Here is an 18,450-nt window from a genome sequence, read left to right as displayed (position 1 = left end):
GATTTGATTTGATTTGATAGGAGCTGTGCTCTCTCAGCGCTCAGGTATGCCACCGAAGCTCCTCCCTTGTGCCTTGTTCTCGAAGAAGCTCAGCCCGGCGGAGCGAAACTATGGCGTGGAGTACCGGGTGTTGTTGGCTGTCGTCAAGGCCTTTTGAAGGCGTAGAGACATTGGCTTGAGGAGGCTAAACACCCTTTTCTCATCCGGACTGACCACCGCAATCTGGAGTACATCCGGGCGGCGAGGAAACTGAACCTTCGCCACGCAAGGTGGGCCATGTTTTTCACCCATTTTGTGTATACCCTTTCTTACAGACCAGGCTCCCAGAACATTAAGGCAGACGCATTTTCCCGGCTGTATGACACAGAGGAGCGGCCCATGGATCCCACGCCCATACTCCCTGCCTCTTGCTTGGTGGCGTCGGTAGTATGGGAGCTGGACGCGGACATGGAGTGGGCGTCACGTGCAGAGCCCGCTCCCCCTCAGTGTCCAGCTGGGCGTCTGTACATTCCGTCTGTTGTCCGCGACCAGCTAATCTATTGGGCCCACACATCCCCCTACCCTGGTCATCCTGGGATCGGCCCGGATGGTGCTCTGTCTTAGTGGGAAGTACTGGTGGCCCACTTTGGCTAAGGATGTGAGGGTTTATGTTTCTGCCTGCTCGGTGTGCACCCAGTGTAAGGCTGCTAGGCACCTGCCCAGAGGTAACCTACAACCCTTACCCGTTCCACAACGGCCGTGGTCGCACCTGTCGGTGGATTTCATAATCGATCTTCCACCTTCACAGGGTAACACCACGATCCTGGTCATTGTGGATCGTTTTACTAAGTCCTGTCGTCTCCTCACTTTGCCCGGTCTCCCTACGGCCCTAAAGACTGCAGAGGCCCTGTTTACTCTTGTCCTCCGGCACTACTGGGTGCCTGAGGATATAGTGTCTGATCGGGGTCTCCAGTTCATGTCGAGGGTCTGGAGGGCGTTCATGGAACGTCTGGGGGTCTCGGTCAGCCTTACCTCAGGTTTTCACCCCGAGAGTAACGGGCAGGTGGAGAGAGTTAACCAGGATGTGAGTAGGTTTCTGAGGTCTTATTTCCAGGACCGGCTGGGAGAGTGGGCAGCATTCGTGCACTGGGCAGAGATGGCCCAGAACTCTCTCCGCCACTCCTCAACTAACCTCTCTCCCTTCCAGTATTTTTTGGGGTATCAGCCGGTTCTGGCTCCTTAGCAGCAGAGTCAGACCGAGGCTCCTGCGGTGGATGACTAGTTCCGGCGCGCGGAGGGACAGGGGACACCGCCCATGTCCACCTTCAGAAAGTAGACCGTCACCGCAGTGAGGCCCCCATGTTCGCCCCGGGGGACCGGGTCTGGCTCTCGACCCGAAACCTGCCCCTCCGCCTGCCCTGTCGGAAGCTGGGTCCGCGGTTTGTGGGGCCATTTAAAGTCCCGAGGAGAGTGAACGAGGTATGTTATAGGTCACAGCTTCCCCCGGATTACCGCATTAACCCCTCGTTCCATTTGTCTCTCCTCAGGCCGGTGGTGGCTGGCCCGCTCCAGGAGTCTGAGGTGCGGGAGGTTCCTCCGCCCCCTCTGGATGTCGAGGGGGCCCCAGCGTACCCTGTTCGTTCCATACTGGATTTGAGACGTCGGGCGAGGGGCCTCCAGGACCTCGTGGACTGGGAGGGGTATGGTCCGGAGGAGAGATGCTGGGTTCCGGTGGAGGACGTGTTGGATCCTTCTATGCTGCGAGATTTCCACCGTCTCCATCCGGATCGCCCTGTGCCTCGCCCTCTGGGTCGTCCCCGAGGTCGGTGTCGACGCGCGGCTCCAGGGTACTGTCACGACTTCCGCCGAAGTCGGTCCCTCTCCTTGTTCGAGTGGTGTTCGCAGGTCGAAGTCACCGGTCTTCTAGCCATCACTAATTCATTTTTCATTGGTTTTGTCTTGTCTTCCATCACACCTGGTTCAAATCCCATCAATTACATGTATTTAACCCTCTGTTTCCCCTCATGTCCTTGTCGGTGATTGTTTGTTGTATGTATTGGTACTTTGTATGTTATGTATGTTATGGTGTGCGACGGGTTTTGTACCCACTTGTACCCACAGTTTGTGAGCATTTATTAAAATACTACGTTTATACCAAGTTCGTTCTCCTGCGCCTGACTACAATGCCACCAGCATGCACCCCATTACAACAGCCTCATATGGTGAAGCTTGAAATTACAAAATTATTACATCTTATCTAGTAGAACAGCATTTTAACAATGATTGTTTAAGTCTAGACCCGTTGTAATGTATTTACTGAAAACATTTTTAATCACTGGTTGGTGAGTTACTGTATACCAATAGATTTGTCTTTGATGTGATTCCATGAAAGCCAGACAGATCACTCTCCATCCCCTCTTTGTAGACATTTATAACAATAGTCTCTGCCCAAGTAAATATAAATGTGGTTTTGAGAGTTTAAAAGTTGATTCTTGTCAAAGCTGAAGCTTGAGCGTGTAATATTTGACTTGAACTGGCAAGCGAGGTAGCGTAGATTCAGCCAGTGCCAAAGAAAAGACTCACTTCTCTGGCTCTCTCTCTCTCTAATGGGCTCCTGCGTGGACAGATTAATAGAAAGGTTCAAAACCTGGACCGCTTTGAAAGAAAAGGTCTGTGACATCCGGGCGATTGGAGAAAGAACAATTATCTTATGAGGGGAGAAAAAGACAGGTGGCACATATTACCCTACAGGCCTCAGGGGGATAGCCTAGCTCAGATAATGTACTGTATATGTGTTGTATAAGAGGCATCCCTCAGACATTGGGAACATGTGTTGTATTTCTCCTCGGCATAAAGTTATTGAACAAAGCTAAGCGTGTGTCCATTGTTTGGGGGAAGGTGTGAAATGCCTCCATCAGTGCTGTGATGTGGGAGGTTCGTCTAGCCTCACTGGAGAGAATGAGAAATAAAGGTGTGGTGAATCTGTCTCTCGAGGCGCATTAGCCGGGCAGATTGCATCGACTCGTTGGCTACAGCTTAACATGTCATGCTGGTGCTGTGAGATTCTCTGGCATTCAGGCATGATTAGTCACTGTTCATGTTGCAATAAAACAGGACATTGCCTGGTACCCCATATAACTGCCATGAAGGCCTCGATGGCAGGGCTAGTGTGTGTTTGTGCGTGTGTATCTGTGTATGTGTTTGTGTTTGTGTGTGTGTGTGTGTTTGAAGATGTCTGTTTTATTCCAAGTGGTCTGCGTAGGGGGCCTGAGACAGACACAGAATATTACCCCTCCTGCGGTCAGCAGACCCTCTGAGAAAATACATTCCTCCATTCCAGAGCCACCCTGTCATTCCAGAGCCAACCTGTCATTTCAGACACAGCAGCATCTGCCAATGTCATTTTACAGCAATTGTCTCTGAGAAGACTGTACATTCCTACCTTTAGATTCAGAACTGGGTGCTGCCAGCCTTTGATGTAGTTTTGTATCATTATTGGGAGTTTCAGTATTCTGGGGGTTAATTAAAGAAGCTGCTTGGGGATCTCCAGAAACCCAAAACACCACTTATCTGGATTTCTGCTCCTTTGGTTTCAGGGATCAAGAGTCACCATTAATGGAAACTAAAGCGCGAAAAGAGGACTTCTCTCTTCTTTTCACCTTGATCGTCTTTGACAGACAATGAATTGAATTTGGAGGATATTGAGATTACTTCATAGAGATACATCACTGTACACAGTATCTTATTTTCAGTAACACATTTCACAGGGCAAATGCCACTTCAATTTCCAGTATTGTTTTTTCTTCTCCTTCCAAACGATCTGTCGTTCCCCAGGCAAAAGAATAAGGCTCAGCTTGATGACTCTCCAGCTAGCTAACACATTGGAATGCAATGCGCCTGGCTGTCTGAGCTGTGGCTGTTGCTATGACCAACTCGGTGGGAAAGTAAGTAAAATAAGAAGCGAGGTGAAAGTGACAGGACCTTCTCCTAAATAGACTGTTAGCGTAGCATGAGGGGAGTGCAGAGGAGGGAGAAAACACTTATTATTGGCCAGGGAGAAGCATCAGCTTTGTTAGAGAGGGGCTGGATCTTCATCTGAGGAGAGTTTTGCTGAAGCCTCTGTCAGGTTGTCTCTATTTTCTATTCACCATGGACTCTTACGGTAAAGTAGCTAGGAACAGTGAAAATATTTTTACTAGATGTTATAAAAACACCTTTTATTTATTCATCAAATGATTCGCAGGTTGTTTGATGTCATAATCCGAGGAGGGAATTCTAGCACAATCCTTCTCGCATAGAACTGACAGGAACATCATGGATTTGATATTAATGATTTTGGCAAGCCTATTCTTTTGTGGAATGTCAGTTGCATGTTCCACAACACGAGTCAAACACAGTTCAGTGTCAGGGGTGAACTAACCTCGCAAGGCGAGTCATGCATTCCTCCGCGAGGAAACGAAACATGGCATGCGATGTGGCTCTCTCCCTCCTCCTTATGCTGTGTGCAATCACAGGGCTTGCTTGGCTGGCGCGGTGGGCGTGCAACAAGGAGGCTGTTCAGCATCACAATAGACACACTGACTCACCACAGTAGCTTTGGAAAGTAGATGTAAACTAAATGGATAAATTAGGGCCTCTCAAACTACTGTACAATATGTGGGACCACTAGCCAAGATCAGTCATGAACTGTTATCCAGTGAACAGTTGAACATTCCTGAAAATGTGGGCTGTGGATGACTAAAATAAACATGGTGCTTGGTTGGGGGTTACTGTAAGAAAAGCTCAACTGTTTCATTCCTCAGAGGCACAGGAACTAAATAAACCCACCTCAGGACACAGGTGTAGAAGCCGTTGTCCTCCAGCTCAGCTGAGCGGAACCAGATGGAGTCATCCTCCTTGCTGAGCCGATGGCCGGAGAAGATGATAGGCTCCTCAGAGTCCCCTTTGTTTTTGTACCAGATGAGCCGGAGCTTGGCGCTCTGAGTCATGGAGTAGTTGGTCCTGATGTAGCTGTAGAATAGGGCGCACTTCACCCTCACTGGTTCCCCTGCTAGGACCCGGTACCTCTTCAGGTCTACCGACCAATCGATGCAGCCGTCCACTGTGGAGGAGGAAGTAGTACATATGGTTAGGGGACTGGTGCAAACAGAGTGGTTGTTGGTGTCATGGAATAATATGCTTGCTAAACTAGGAACTAAGAGCCTAAACCTCATCCTACAATGCATGGAGCAATGAAAACCCAAATCCACCATAGTCCCTTTGCCCAAGGAAGCGAAGGTAACCTGCCTAAATGATTACTGCCCCGTAGCACTCACGTCGGTAGCCATGAAGTGCTTTGAAAGGCTGGTCATGGCTCACATCAACAGTATCCTCCCGGTTACCCTAGACCCACTCCAATTCGCATACCGCCCCAACAGATCCACAGATGACGCAATCTCAATCTCACTCCACACTGCCCTTTCCCACCTGGACAAAAGGAACACCTATGTGAGAATACTATTCATTGACCCCAGCTCAACGTTCAACACCATAGTGCCCACAAAGCTCATCAGTAAGCTAAGGACCCTGGGACTAAACAACTCCCTCTGCAACTGGATCATGGACTTCCTGACGGGCAGCCCCCAGGTGGTAAAGGTAGGCAGCAACACGTCTGCCACGCTGATCCTCACCACTGGGGCTCCTCAGGGGTGTGTACTTAGTCCCCTTCTGTACTCCCTGTTCACCCACGACTGCGTGGCCAAACACGACTCCAAAACCATCATTAAGTTTGCAGACGACACAACAGTGGTAGGCCTGATCACCGACAATGATGAGGCAGCCTATAGGGAGGAGGTCAGAGAACTGGCAGTGTGGTGCCAGGACAACAACCTCTCCCTCAATGCAAGCAAGACAAAGGAGCTGATCGTGGACTACCAGAAAAAGCGGGCTGAACAGGCCCCCATTAACATCAATGGGGCTGTAGTGTAGCGAGAGTTTGAAGATCCTTGGTGTCCACATCACCAACAAACTATCATGGTCCAAACACACCAAGACCGTCTTGAAGAGGGCACAACAAAACCTTTTCCCCCTCAGGAGACTGAAAAGATTTGGCATGGGTCCCCAGATCCTCAAAAGGTTCTACAGCTGCACCATCGAGAGCATCCTGACCGGTTGCATCACTGCCTGGCATGGCAACTGCTCGGCATCTGACCGTAAGGAGCTACAGTGGGTAGTGTGTACGGCCCAGTACATCACTGGGGCCAAGCTTCCTGCCATCCAGGGCCTATATAATAGGCGGTGTCAGAAAAAAGCCCATAAAATTGTCAGAGACTCCAGTCACCCAAGTCATAGACTGTTTTGTCTGCTACTGCATGGCAAGCGGTACCGGACCAAAAGGCTCCTTAACAGCTTCTACCCCCAAGCCATTAGACTGCTGAACAATTAATCACATGGCCACCGGACTATTTACATTGACACCTCGCTCAATTTGTTTTGTACACTGATGCTACGCACTGTTTATAATTTATGCATAGTCACTTCACCCCTACCTACATGTACAAATTACCTCAACTAACCTGTACCCCCACAAACTGACTCGGTACTGGTACCCCCTATATATAGCCTCGTTATTGTTATTTTATTGTGAACTATACTGTTGGTTAAGGGCTTGTAAGTAAGCATTTTACAGTAAGGTCTACACTTGTTGTATTCGGTGCATGTGACAAACGAAGTTTGATTTGATTTGATAATAGAGCTACAGAAAATGGAAGCTACTAAGCCTATACTGTGGGGGTCAAATTCAAATGACTTCTAAAGTATTCACACTAGTGCCTTGCAGTAGGAAGAAAATCTCATCTCATATTCATCTTCTCCATTTGGATTTTCATTTGCATCCTAAATGGGCGCTCTCTAGCTAGGCTTCAAAGACATTTCAAGTTGTACTCGGTAATTAGCTGCCGCTCTCCTCTCTCTCCATTGTCATCCATAGGTGAGTAGTGGGGGAAAAGCCACAGGAGCCAGTAATGATGAGCATGTCAAGATTGCCTTAATGCTGGTGAGCTTTGAACCCGTGACACATGGTGAAACAATAGCGTATGACAGGCTGAGGCAGAGAAGGTCATAGTCACAATCAGACTAATTCAGGGTTATTTAGGATAAACCAGTTAGCAGCTAAGGCACTGCTGTTGTAGAGAGGCAAAGAAAATAATTTACTCTACCATGAACACAGTTAATTTTCAAATAATAACTACTTTAAGATGTACTGTATGTCTATGGCCAAAAATGACCAGTGAATTGCCTAAAATGGACTGCTACTCTTCTCATTGTGTGACTACAGTACAGTAGGATGCTTTCACATTACAAACCCCAAATGCCAGGTCAGCCAGCTACATGGATGGACAACTCATTGAAGACATGAAGACAGTCTTTTTGTCATCTGTCATAATAGACATTGAGTCAGAGGAACATAAATACGGATGTCAACTTGATGAGAAAAGCTGACAGCCCCAATTGCCTACAGAAACACAGTTGCACATCAGTGGAATTACAGACTCCAGGTACATGTCCCAGCACTCTGTGTCCTATAAATATGTTTTACATTGAAAAACTGTCCATTGTAATGTGTTGAGGTCTGCCACCAAGACGATTTACAGTATAGATTATATTATTTCGGATAATTATTTGTCTTGCCAGGTTGGAAAATGAATTCCTGACATAGACAGGAAGTAAAAATTGACAAGGGGAAATTACATCCATCAAGTGAGCCTGAGGAGGAGGAGGAGGAGGAGGAGGAGGAGGAGATGGCTCCAATCTGCAGGCTGGAGCCAAGGGGAAGGGTTACGATGGAAGGTGATGTTCCCTGAGTTTATTTGTGAGAGCTCAAACGTGTGGGAGATGAGATGCAAGGAAAGCAGAAGCGGCACGCATTAGTTCAATCTGCTAGGTTAATGTACTGTCTTTTAGACAAAAGGCACAGCCAACCAACGCTGAGTGCTCAGGTTACAGATTAAATAAACGGGCGCTGGAGAAGCAACCATATGTTGTCTGAAGTCACAGCCGCAATGCACTTTTCTGAATGATTCATTCATCGTTGCCTCCCTGGTGTTTGCCACTGTGGCAAGGTTGAGGAGGGAGCTATTCATTGTGACGATGAGGCCTAACAGGCCAGATATATAATTCCAGTCAGCTGCTGCAACAGATCCCCATTTGCACAACGCCACCTATAATATTTGAGTCTGAAAATAAGTTAGAATAAAGTAGTAACCAGGATGTGTCATAAAGCAGGCCACAGATGGGAAGGACTGAACATATGTAATATAACAACCCAATGTCATGAAACTGTCCATTAACTCTCTCACCTTTCCAAGAAAAGCCACTGAAAAATTGAAATATAGTCTGCTACAATGGTACATAAAGGCATCACCATGAAATACACACACACAGTGTGTCGGTACAAAGGGGCTGTAAAACCAGTACTGAGGTCTCTAGCTGCTGGTCGTCAGCCCTCACAGCTACTAAGCCCAACAGAGAATCACAATCCATTGTAAAATCCTGTGTAGATCTCAGCACCTGCTTTAATAATAATAGCTTGACCTGGCTGCTGCACACTGGCCAAGTTTATCATGAAGCAGTATAGCAATTTCAGCAATGACAGCTGAGAGGAGGAAAAAAGTCAACGTCAGAGCTATAGCCCACCAAATATTTTGTGCTGATGTGCAATTTCAGTCCTTGCATTTGATAGTTTGTTTAGGATTTTCTTGAGAAATGTGAATGAATAGCTTTTAGTGGACATGTAGCTTTACAGAGGTATAAATGGGGGAGCAGGGGTTACAGCCATTTTGATATAAATCTTGAAATGAGTTACACTCCGGCGCAGAAAAAAACAATCTTATCAGAGGAAAATAAATATGTTATGGGCCCTCTTGTTATGGAGCTGGAGAAGTGGGGAGGGTTATGGCCCCTCCTGTTATGGAGCTGGAGAAGTGGGGAGGGTTATGGCCCCTCCTGTTATGGAGCTAGAGAAGTGGGGAGGGTTATGGCCCCTCCTGTTATGGAGCTGGAGAAGTGGGGAAGGTTATGCCCCCTCCTGTTATGGAGCTGGAGAAGTGGGGAGGGTTATGGCCCCTCCTGTTATGGAGCTAGAGAAGTGGGGAGGGTTATGGCCCCTCCTGTTATGGAGCTGGAGAAGTGGGGAGGGTTATGGCCCCTCCTATTATGGAGCTGGAGAAGTGGGGAGGGTTATGGCCCCTCTTGTTATGGAGCTGGAGAAGTGGGGAGGGTTATGGCCCCTCCTGTTATGGAGCTGGAGAAGTGGGGAGGGTTATGGCCCCTCCTGTTATGGAGCTGGAGAAGTGGGGAGGGTTATAGCCCCTCCTGTTATGGAGCTAGAGACGTGGGGAGGGTTATAGCCCCTCCTGTTATGGAGCTAGAGAAGGGGGAGGGTTATGGCCCCTCCTGTTAAGGAGCTGGAGAAGCAGTTTATCAACGCACAACTTGTAGGCCCTTTTAAATAAATAGACTTGACCACAGAAGTCCGTCCAGACCACAAAAGGGATTTACATTTATTTGCCATGTCAAACACGTAAACCCTCTGTAAGGTATATTTATTTTGTTTTCCCAGTCTCTCGAATTTGAATATGGCTCATGCACATTATTATACAGCACATGTCTTACTGATGCAGAGGGACTAATGAGTTAAACAATACCACTGTGTATTGTGTGTAGGAATCTTACATATATACACACACACACACACACACACACACACACACACACACACACACACACACACACACACACACACACACACACACACACACACACACACACACACACACACACACACATACTGTATACATACATACATACATACATACATACACACATACATACATACAGTACATACATACATATACAAGTCTCTGCTAGGTAAAGCCCCGCCTTATCTCACCATAGCAGCACCCACCCGTAGCACACGCTCCAGCAGGTATATCTCACTGGTCACCCCCCAAAGCCAATTCTTCCTTTGGCCGCATCTCCTTCCAGTTCTCTGCTGCCAATGGCTAGAAAGAACTACAAAACTCACTAAAGATGGAGCTGTCAGAGCAGCTCACAGATCACTGGACCTGTACATAGCTCATCTGTAAATAGTCCATCCAATCTACCTCATCCCCATGCGGTATTTATTTATTTATCTTGCTCCTTTGCACTCCAGTATCTCTACTTGCACATTCATCTTCTGCACATTCTACCATTCCAGTGTTTAATTGCTATATTGTAATTACTTCGCCACCATGGCCTATTTATTGGCTTACCTCTCTTATCCTACCACATTTCCACATGCTGTATATAGATTTTTCTACTGTATTATTGATTGTATGTTTGTCTATTCCATGTGTAACTTTGTGTTGTTGTATGTGTCGAACTGCTTTGCTTTATCTTGGCCAGGTCGCAGTTGCAAATGAGAACTTGTTCTCAACTAGCCTACCTGGTTAAATAAAGGTAAAAGAAAAAAGAAAAGCAATAAAATTAAATAAAAAAATTGACTACAGCTCAGAGTTCAACACCATAGTGCCCTCATAGCTCATCACTAAGCTAAGGACCCTGGGACTAAACATCCTGGACTTCCTGACGGGCCGCCCACAGATGGTATGGGTAGGTAACATCATATCCTCCACGCTGATCCTCAACACGGGGGCCCCTCAGGGGTGCGTGCTCAGTCCTCTCCTGTACTCCTTGTTCATTCATGACTGCATGGCCAGGCACGACTCCAACACCATCATTAAGTTTGCTGATGGCATAACAGTGGTAGGCCTGATCACCGACAACGATGAGACAGCCTATAGGGAGGATGTCAGAGACCTGACTGTGTGGTGGAAGGACAAATTCAAATCAAACTGTATTTGCCACATGTGCCAAATACAACAAGTGTAGACTTACAAGCCATTAACCAACAGTGCAGTTCAACCTCTCCCTCAACGTGATCAAGACAAAGGAGATGATTGTGGACTACAGGAAAAGGAGGACCGAGCACGCCCCCATTCTCATCGATGGGAATGTAGTGGAGCAGGTTGAGAGCTTCAAGTTCCTTGGCGTCCACATCACCAACAAACTAACATGGTCCAAGCACACCAAGACAGTCATGAAGAGGGCACGATAAAACATATTCCCCCTCAGGAGACTGAAAAGATATGGCATGGGTCCTCAGATCCTCAAAAGGTTTTACAGCTGCACCATCGAGAGCATCCTGATGGTTTGCATCACTGCCTGGTATGGCAACTGCCCGGCCTCTGACCGCAAGGCACTACAGAGGGTAGTGTGCACGGCCCAGTACATCACCGGGGCCAAGCGTCCTGCCATCCAGGACCTCTATACCAGGCGGTGTCAGAGGAAGGCCCTAAAAATTGTCAAAGACTCCAGCCACCGCACGGCGAGACAAGTCTAGGTCCAAGAGGCTCCTAAATAGCTTCTACCCCCAAGCCATAAGACTTCTGAACAGCTAATCAAATGGCTACCCCCCCCCCCCCCCCCCCCACGCTGCTGCTACTCTCTGTTATTATCTATGCATAGCCACTTTAATAACTCTACTTAAATGTACATAATTACCTCGACATCGGTGCCCCATGCACATTGACACACTGACTCTGTACCGGTACCCCCTGTATATAACCCCACCATTGTTATTTACTGCTGCTCTTTAATTAATTGTTATTTTATCTCTTACTTTTTTAGGGATTTTCTTAAAACTGCATTGTTGGTTAAGGGTCTGACAATTCACTGTACTACACCTAATGAATTCGGCGCATGTGACAAATACAATTTGAATTGATTTCATGTGATACATGATTCCATATGTGTTATTTTATAGTTTTGACATCTTCACTATTATTCTACCATGTAGAAAATAGTAAAAATAAAGAAAAACCCTTGAATGAGTATTTGTGTTCAAACGTTTGACTAGTAATGTATATATAACTTATTACTATACAGAGGGAAAAGGGCTGATCTCTAGCAAGTTGAAACACAGCATCCTCACTTAAACAGTGATGTTTACAGTGCCTTTGGAAAGTATTCAACCCACATTTTGTGAGGTTACAGACTTATTCTAAAATGTATTAAATAGTTTTTGTTCATCATCAATCTACACACAATACCCCATATTGACAAAGCAAAAACAGGTTTTTAGAAATGTTTGCTCATTTATAAAAAACATATACAGTATATAAAATATCACATTTGCGTAGGTTTTCAGACACTTTACTCAGTAATTTGTTGAAGCACCTTTTGCAGCGATTACAGTCTCAAGTCTTCTTGGGTATGACGCTACTAGCTTGGCACACCTGTATTTGGGATGTTTCTCCCATTCTTCTCTGCAGATCCTCTCAAGCTGTACAGAGATGTTTGATTGGGTCAAGTCCAGGCTCTGGCTGGGAAGCTCAAGACTTTCAGAGACTTGTCCCGAAGCCACTCCTGCGTTTTCTTGGCTGAGTGCTTAGGGTCGTTGTCTAGTTGGAAGGTTGAACTGTCGCCCCAGTCTGAGGTCCTGAGCGCTCTTGAGCAGATTTTCATTAAGGATCTCTCTGTACTTTGCTCTGTTCATCTTTGCCTCGATCCTGACTAGTCTTCCAATACTTGCCGCTGAAAAACATCCTCACAGCATGATGCTGCCACCACCATGCTTCCCTGTAGGGATGGTGCTAGTTTTCCTCCAGACGTGAAGCTTGACATTCTTGGTTTCATCAGACTAGAGAATCTTGTTTCTCATGGTCTGAGAGTCTTTATGTGCCTTTTGGCAAACTCCAAGCGGGCTGTCATGTGCCTTTTACTGAGGAGTAGCTTCCGTCTGCACCACTCTACCATAAAGGCCTGATTGGTGGAGTGCTGCAGAGATTGTAGTCCTTCTGGAAGGTTCTCCCATCTCCACAGAGGAACACTGGAGCTCTGTCAGAGTGACCATTGGGTTCTTGACCACCACCCTTCTCCCCAATTGCTCAGTTTGGCTAGGCGGCCTGCTCTAGGAAGGGTCTTGGTGATTCCAAACATCTTCCATTTAAGAATGATGGAGGCCACTGTGTTCTTGGGGACCTTCAAACTTTCAATGTTTTGATACCCTTCCCCAGATCTGTGCTTTGATATAATCCTGTCTCAGAGCTCTATGGACAATTCCTTTGACCTCAAGGCTTGGTTATTGCTGTCAACTGTGGGACCTTATATAGACAGGTGTGTGCCTTTCCAAATCATGTCCAATCAATTGAATTTACCACAGGTGGACTCCAAGGTGGACTCATCCCTAAGATGATCAACGGAAACAGCATGCACCTCAGCACAGTTTCGAGTCTCATAGCAAAGTTTCTGAAAACGTATGTAAATAAGGTATTTATGGGGTTTTTTTGCAAAAAAAATCTAAAAATCTGTTTTGGCTTCGTCATTATAGGGTATTGTGTGTAGATTGCTGAGGATTTGTATTTATTTAATCCATTTTAGAATAAGACTGTACGTAACAAAATTTTGAAAAAGTCAAGGGGTCTGAATACTTTCTGAAGGCTCTGTATGTGCGGTATACATTTCTCAAATAGATGCATACTATGAAAGACGCTTTGATCCTTATACATATAAAATAGTATTGTAGTACAATACATGATTAACCTACAACCTTAGTATGTGAAGAAAGAAGGACACGGTGTATCTTGATCAGGGTGCTAGCTGAGCAGGAGACAAGGAGCCCCAGGGAGTTAGTAGGAAGTCAAGGGAGAGAGACAGAAAGATGTCAGAGAGACAAGGAGCCCCGGGGAGTTAGTAGGAAGTCAAGGGAGAGAGACAGAAAGACGTCAGAGAGACAGCAGTACGTCAAGGGTCAGTCGACGAGGGGAGCATCTGGCAGAAAGAGAGTCTTTGTTTACTCAACACAACACTATGACGATCCAATCCTGCTACAACCACTGGATGGAGTGGCTTGAGAGCCCTGATGCTCTTTTAACATCTGGGAGTCAGGCATGAATGTGAGCTTTGTCTGACTGAACATAACATATTGGCAGGTTATGTATTGGCCTACTAGCGAACATAACATAATTATGTCCATAGAAACACATTTTACACTGTATTACACTGTGTACAACGATGTTAAATGATTTGCTATGTTACGGTCAATAGGAAAATCGAAAGCCATTCCAATTGTGATTTCTATGTTGATACTAACCCTCTTTGTACATGCCCAAAAGCGTTTTCATTTGAGCTCACCAACAGAAGAGGTCTCGAACTAAAGAGGCCTCGAACAGAAGAGGTCTCGAACAGAAGATCTAGATCTAGAGATCTAGGACATAAGAGGTCTCCAACAGAGGAGGTCTCCAACAGAGGAGATCTAGAACATAAGAGGTCTCCAACAGAGGAGGTCTCCAACAGAGGAGATCTAGAACATAAGAGGTCTCCAAAAGAGGAGGTCTCCAACAGAAGACAATATAACACAATCAGATGATGATGATTGAAATAAGGCAACTGTGTCACAGGAATAAATAACCTTCTGAAGAGGTCCATAATGAGAAAGAATGAGTTGAATTTTAGTTGTGGTCGGAAACAAATGACCCCATTCATTTACATCAATAACCAGGGAATAATAGATGGAAATAAAACAGGGATGGAAGAAAAACCAAACATTTCTTCCCCCTGTTCGTCTTGTTTATTTGAGTGAATCCTGCAGGCCATTACCAGAGCATCAATACATAACAGCTCCAGAGCCAGCAGACAGAGTGAGGGCGGAGAGAGATACAAGGACGGGAAAACAACAAGATATTTAAATCACCCTGCAAGACAACTGATGAATGTCTCTATAACTGGCAGCTTAAGACTGCTTCATTCAAAGTGCTGTAGTAATCAAATGCACACAAAGGACAGTAATTGCCTGGAGTTGATTTCTGTTGACAGAAATAGATTTGCATTGTGTTCACCCAACATGCTGTTAATCATTGTGCTGGGCTCGGCTGTTCTAAGAGAACCCTCACAGACAGAGGCACAGACTCCAGCTTTTTTCCTTAGCGTCTCTCTGTTCTGCTTTCAGAGAGTAGGATGTGTAAAATTATACAAGAAGTCTACATAATATAACCCATTGTCATCATGCGACAGAGGACATGTTGAAATCCAGATGCCCATACAGTACATTCAGAAATTATTCAGACCCCTTGACTTTTTCCACATTATGTTATGTTACAGCCTTATTCTAAAATGGATTAAATTGTTTTTTCCCCCTCATCAATCTACACACAATATCCCATAATGACAAAGCAAAAACAGGTTTTTAAAAATGTGAAATACATTTACATAAGTATTCAGACCCTTTACTCAGTGCTTTGTTGAAGCACCTTTGGGAGCGATTACAGCCTCAAGTATTCTTGGGTATGACGCTACAAGCTTGGCACGTTCTTCTCTGCAGATCTTCTCAAGCTCTCTGCAGATGCACCTGAGCTCAATTTGAGTCTCATAGCAAAGGGTCTGAATAGTTATGGAAAATACATTATTCATTTTTTAAATTTTTAATAAATGTGCAACATTTTCTAAAAACCTGTTTTCGCATTGTCATTATGGGGTATTGTGTGTAGATTGAGGATTTAAAAAAATATCCATTTTAGAATAAGGCTGTAACGTAACAAAATGTGGAAAAACCTTAGGGGTCTACTTTTCGAATGCACAGTACCCTTGAGTGTACAAAAGATTAGGAACACCTGCTATTTCCATGACTTAGTCTGACTGACCAGGTGAATCCAGGTGAAAGCTATGATCCCTTATTCATGTCGCTTGTTAAATCCACTTCAATCAGTATAGATGGAGGGGAGGAGACAGGTTAAAGAAGGATTTTTAAGCCTTGAGACAACAGAGACATGGATTACGTAGGTGTGCTATTCAGAAGGTGAATGGGCAAGACAAAATATTTGAATGGTGCAACTCAATATCAGGAAGCTGCTCTTAATGTTTTGTCCACTTAGTGTAGCTCTTCATTAACATTCCTTGATAAAGATATGACTATGATGTTTTTTGTTAGTCAGAATTGATAGGCTTTATAAATAGCATCAATAAGATGGTTAAACTGTTTATTTGAGGCTATATGTACATTCATCCTGTGATGTACTTGACTCAAAATGTCCTGAGACAATAAAACAACCAATGGGATGTTCACAAACAGGGAGCCCTATCTTTCACAACCCTTTCTGAAACAATTGCCTTCTAAGGAACTCAATCCATCCTGTGAGTTATGTGTTTTACCCGTATTTGGCACAGTGACTGAGGAACTCAATCTATTGAGTGTGTTGTGTGTTCTAACCCTATTTGTCATAGTGACTTTGAAGAACTCAGTCCATCCTGTGTGTTGTGTGTTCTAACCCTATTTGTCACAGTGGCTCTAGTGTGGTGGAGTCGTTTTAAGGTGTGTGTCTGTGTTCCACCGTGTTCCCTCCCCCTCCCCCTGCCTTCCTACTCCTCCCTTTCTGTCCCAAATGTGTAAAGCTGGCTGGGAGCCAGTGTAGCTACTCGTGCAGGTTGCTTTACTCTGCTTGTCATTAATAAAGAGAAGTGGTCCTGCACATTCCTGCACCAGGGCCCCACAGAGACCGAAGCCTGAGAGAGAGAGACAGAGAGAGAGGGGGAGAGAGAGAGGGGGAGAGACAGAGAGATAGATTGAATTGAGAGACAGAGAGAGACAGACAGCGAGAGAGAGACAAAGCGAGACAGAGCGAGAGAGACTGAATTGAGAGACAGAAAGAGAGACAGCGAGAGAGAGACGGCAAGACAGAGAGAGACAGAGAGAGAGAGACAGCGAGACAGAGAGAGAGAGAGAGAGAGACAGCGAGTCAGAGACAGTGAGACAGAGAGAGAGACCGAGAGACAGAGAGAGAGAGATTCAGAGAGACAGAGAAAGAGACAGAGATAGACAGAGTGAGCGAGAGAGAGAGAGAGAGAGAGAGAGAGACATAGAGACAGAGAGAGGGAGTGTTCTGGGTACACTGGGCTGCTTAATGAACTAGTTCAAACCACATTGTCAGCCTACCACTTACTGTACCTCCTTGGTTACTGATGGTTTCTCTTCTCGCTGTGCATCACTGTTAGAGTGACATTTGCCTCTGACAGGCAATCACATCTAATGGAGGGAGCCCTACTGTAACTCTACCTACATGTACATATTACCTCAATTACCTCGACTAACCGGTGCCCCCGCACATTGACTCTGTACCTGTACCCCCTGTATATAGTCTCGCTGTTGTTATTTTACTGCTGCTCTTTAATTACTTTTTCCTTTTATTTCTTATTCTTATTCATATTTTTTAAACTCCATTGTTGGTTAGGGGCTTGTAAGTAAACATTTCACTGTAAGGTAAAATGTGATTTGATTTGTAGCAGTGAGGATGAGAGGTCACTGAGGACCCCATAATCTCCCATACAGTCATTCAGTTCAGCTGGGAAGATGGAAATATGAATCACTTACACTACCTGTTCTAATTTACAGAATGTTCATTTACTACACAGGTAATGGGGGATTTGGTCTCACTTTGAATTGGCTGGAAAACTAACCCAGGAAGTAGGGCTGCTGTACAATTATCAAAACAGCTACAGACTTTTCTACCACCACTCTCTCTACTGTAAGTAACATAAACAGCAGGACTGGAAGTAAACTCTATAACCTCACTTTGAAAATGCTTAACACAAGCGAAAACCTTTCCCAGAATCCATAGCATACATTAGGCCTATGTCCACATTTTAATCTATCTAAAATCCCCCTGACACTTTGTCAATAAACTAACCATTTGAACGATAACAAGGGATTAATGTGTGTTCCTTCTCCCCCCTACCCTCGCCCGTCTCTCCCCCTCCCTCTCCCCACCTCACCAATATTGACATCACCTACACTTTACATGGCTAACATTGGACTTAAAGAAGCCATTTGGAGAGAAGAGCGAGTCATGCCAGTTATGCCAACTTCATCAAGCTGCCTCGCACTACAGAAACAGGGGATAGGCTCCCCTATCATTCTGGCTCAGGCTTACTTATTTATGCCATCTACAGTAGTTAGGATAACCTACATAATTCTGCTGTCTATTAACGATTGAATAATGAAATATTCCTTGTTCTTGGAAAGATCAAAGGTCTCCACAAAGCTCACCATTGTAAAGATGGACTGTAGTAGATTAATAAAATCAATTCTTCAAATATTTAATGAAATTAAATACAGTGCCTTGCGAAAGTATTCAGCTCATCACCCTGAACACACCATCCCCACTGTCAAACATGGTGGTGGCAGCATCATGGTTTGGGCCTGCTTTTCTTCAGAAGGGACAGGGAAGATGGTTCAAATTGATGGGAAGATGGATGGAGCCAAATACAGGACCATTCTGGAAGAAAACCTGATGGAGTCTGCAAAAGACCTGAGACTGGGACGGAGATTTGTCTTCCAACAAGACAATGATCCAAAACATAAAGCAAAATCTACAATGGAATGGTTCAAAAATAAACATA

General features: G+C 45.3%; 1 protein-coding gene across 1 annotated transcript in view; it reads right to left on the bottom strand.

The window, feature by feature from the left end:
- The window catches only part of LOC110504767 (X-linked interleukin-1 receptor accessory protein-like 2), a 432,915-nt gene that overhangs the window by 197,067 nt on the left and 217,398 nt on the right, over window positions 1–18,450 (bottom strand). Inside the window, exon 3 of the mRNA XM_021583579.2 lies at window positions 4,807–5,080. Coding sequence (XP_021439254.1) covers window positions 4,807–5,080 — 274 coding nt within the window. The remainder of the gene's footprint in view (window positions 1–4,806; window positions 5,081–18,450) is intronic.

The sequence above is a fragment of the Oncorhynchus mykiss genome, chromosome 31 (assembly GCF_013265735.2).
Source record: "Oncorhynchus mykiss isolate Arlee chromosome 31, USDA_OmykA_1.1, whole genome shotgun sequence".
Taxonomy (NCBI): Eukaryota; Metazoa; Chordata; class Actinopteri; order Salmoniformes; family Salmonidae; genus Oncorhynchus; species Oncorhynchus mykiss.
The sequence above is the reverse complement of the archived record's forward strand: the minus strand, read 5'-3'. Positions and strand labels throughout refer to the sequence as shown.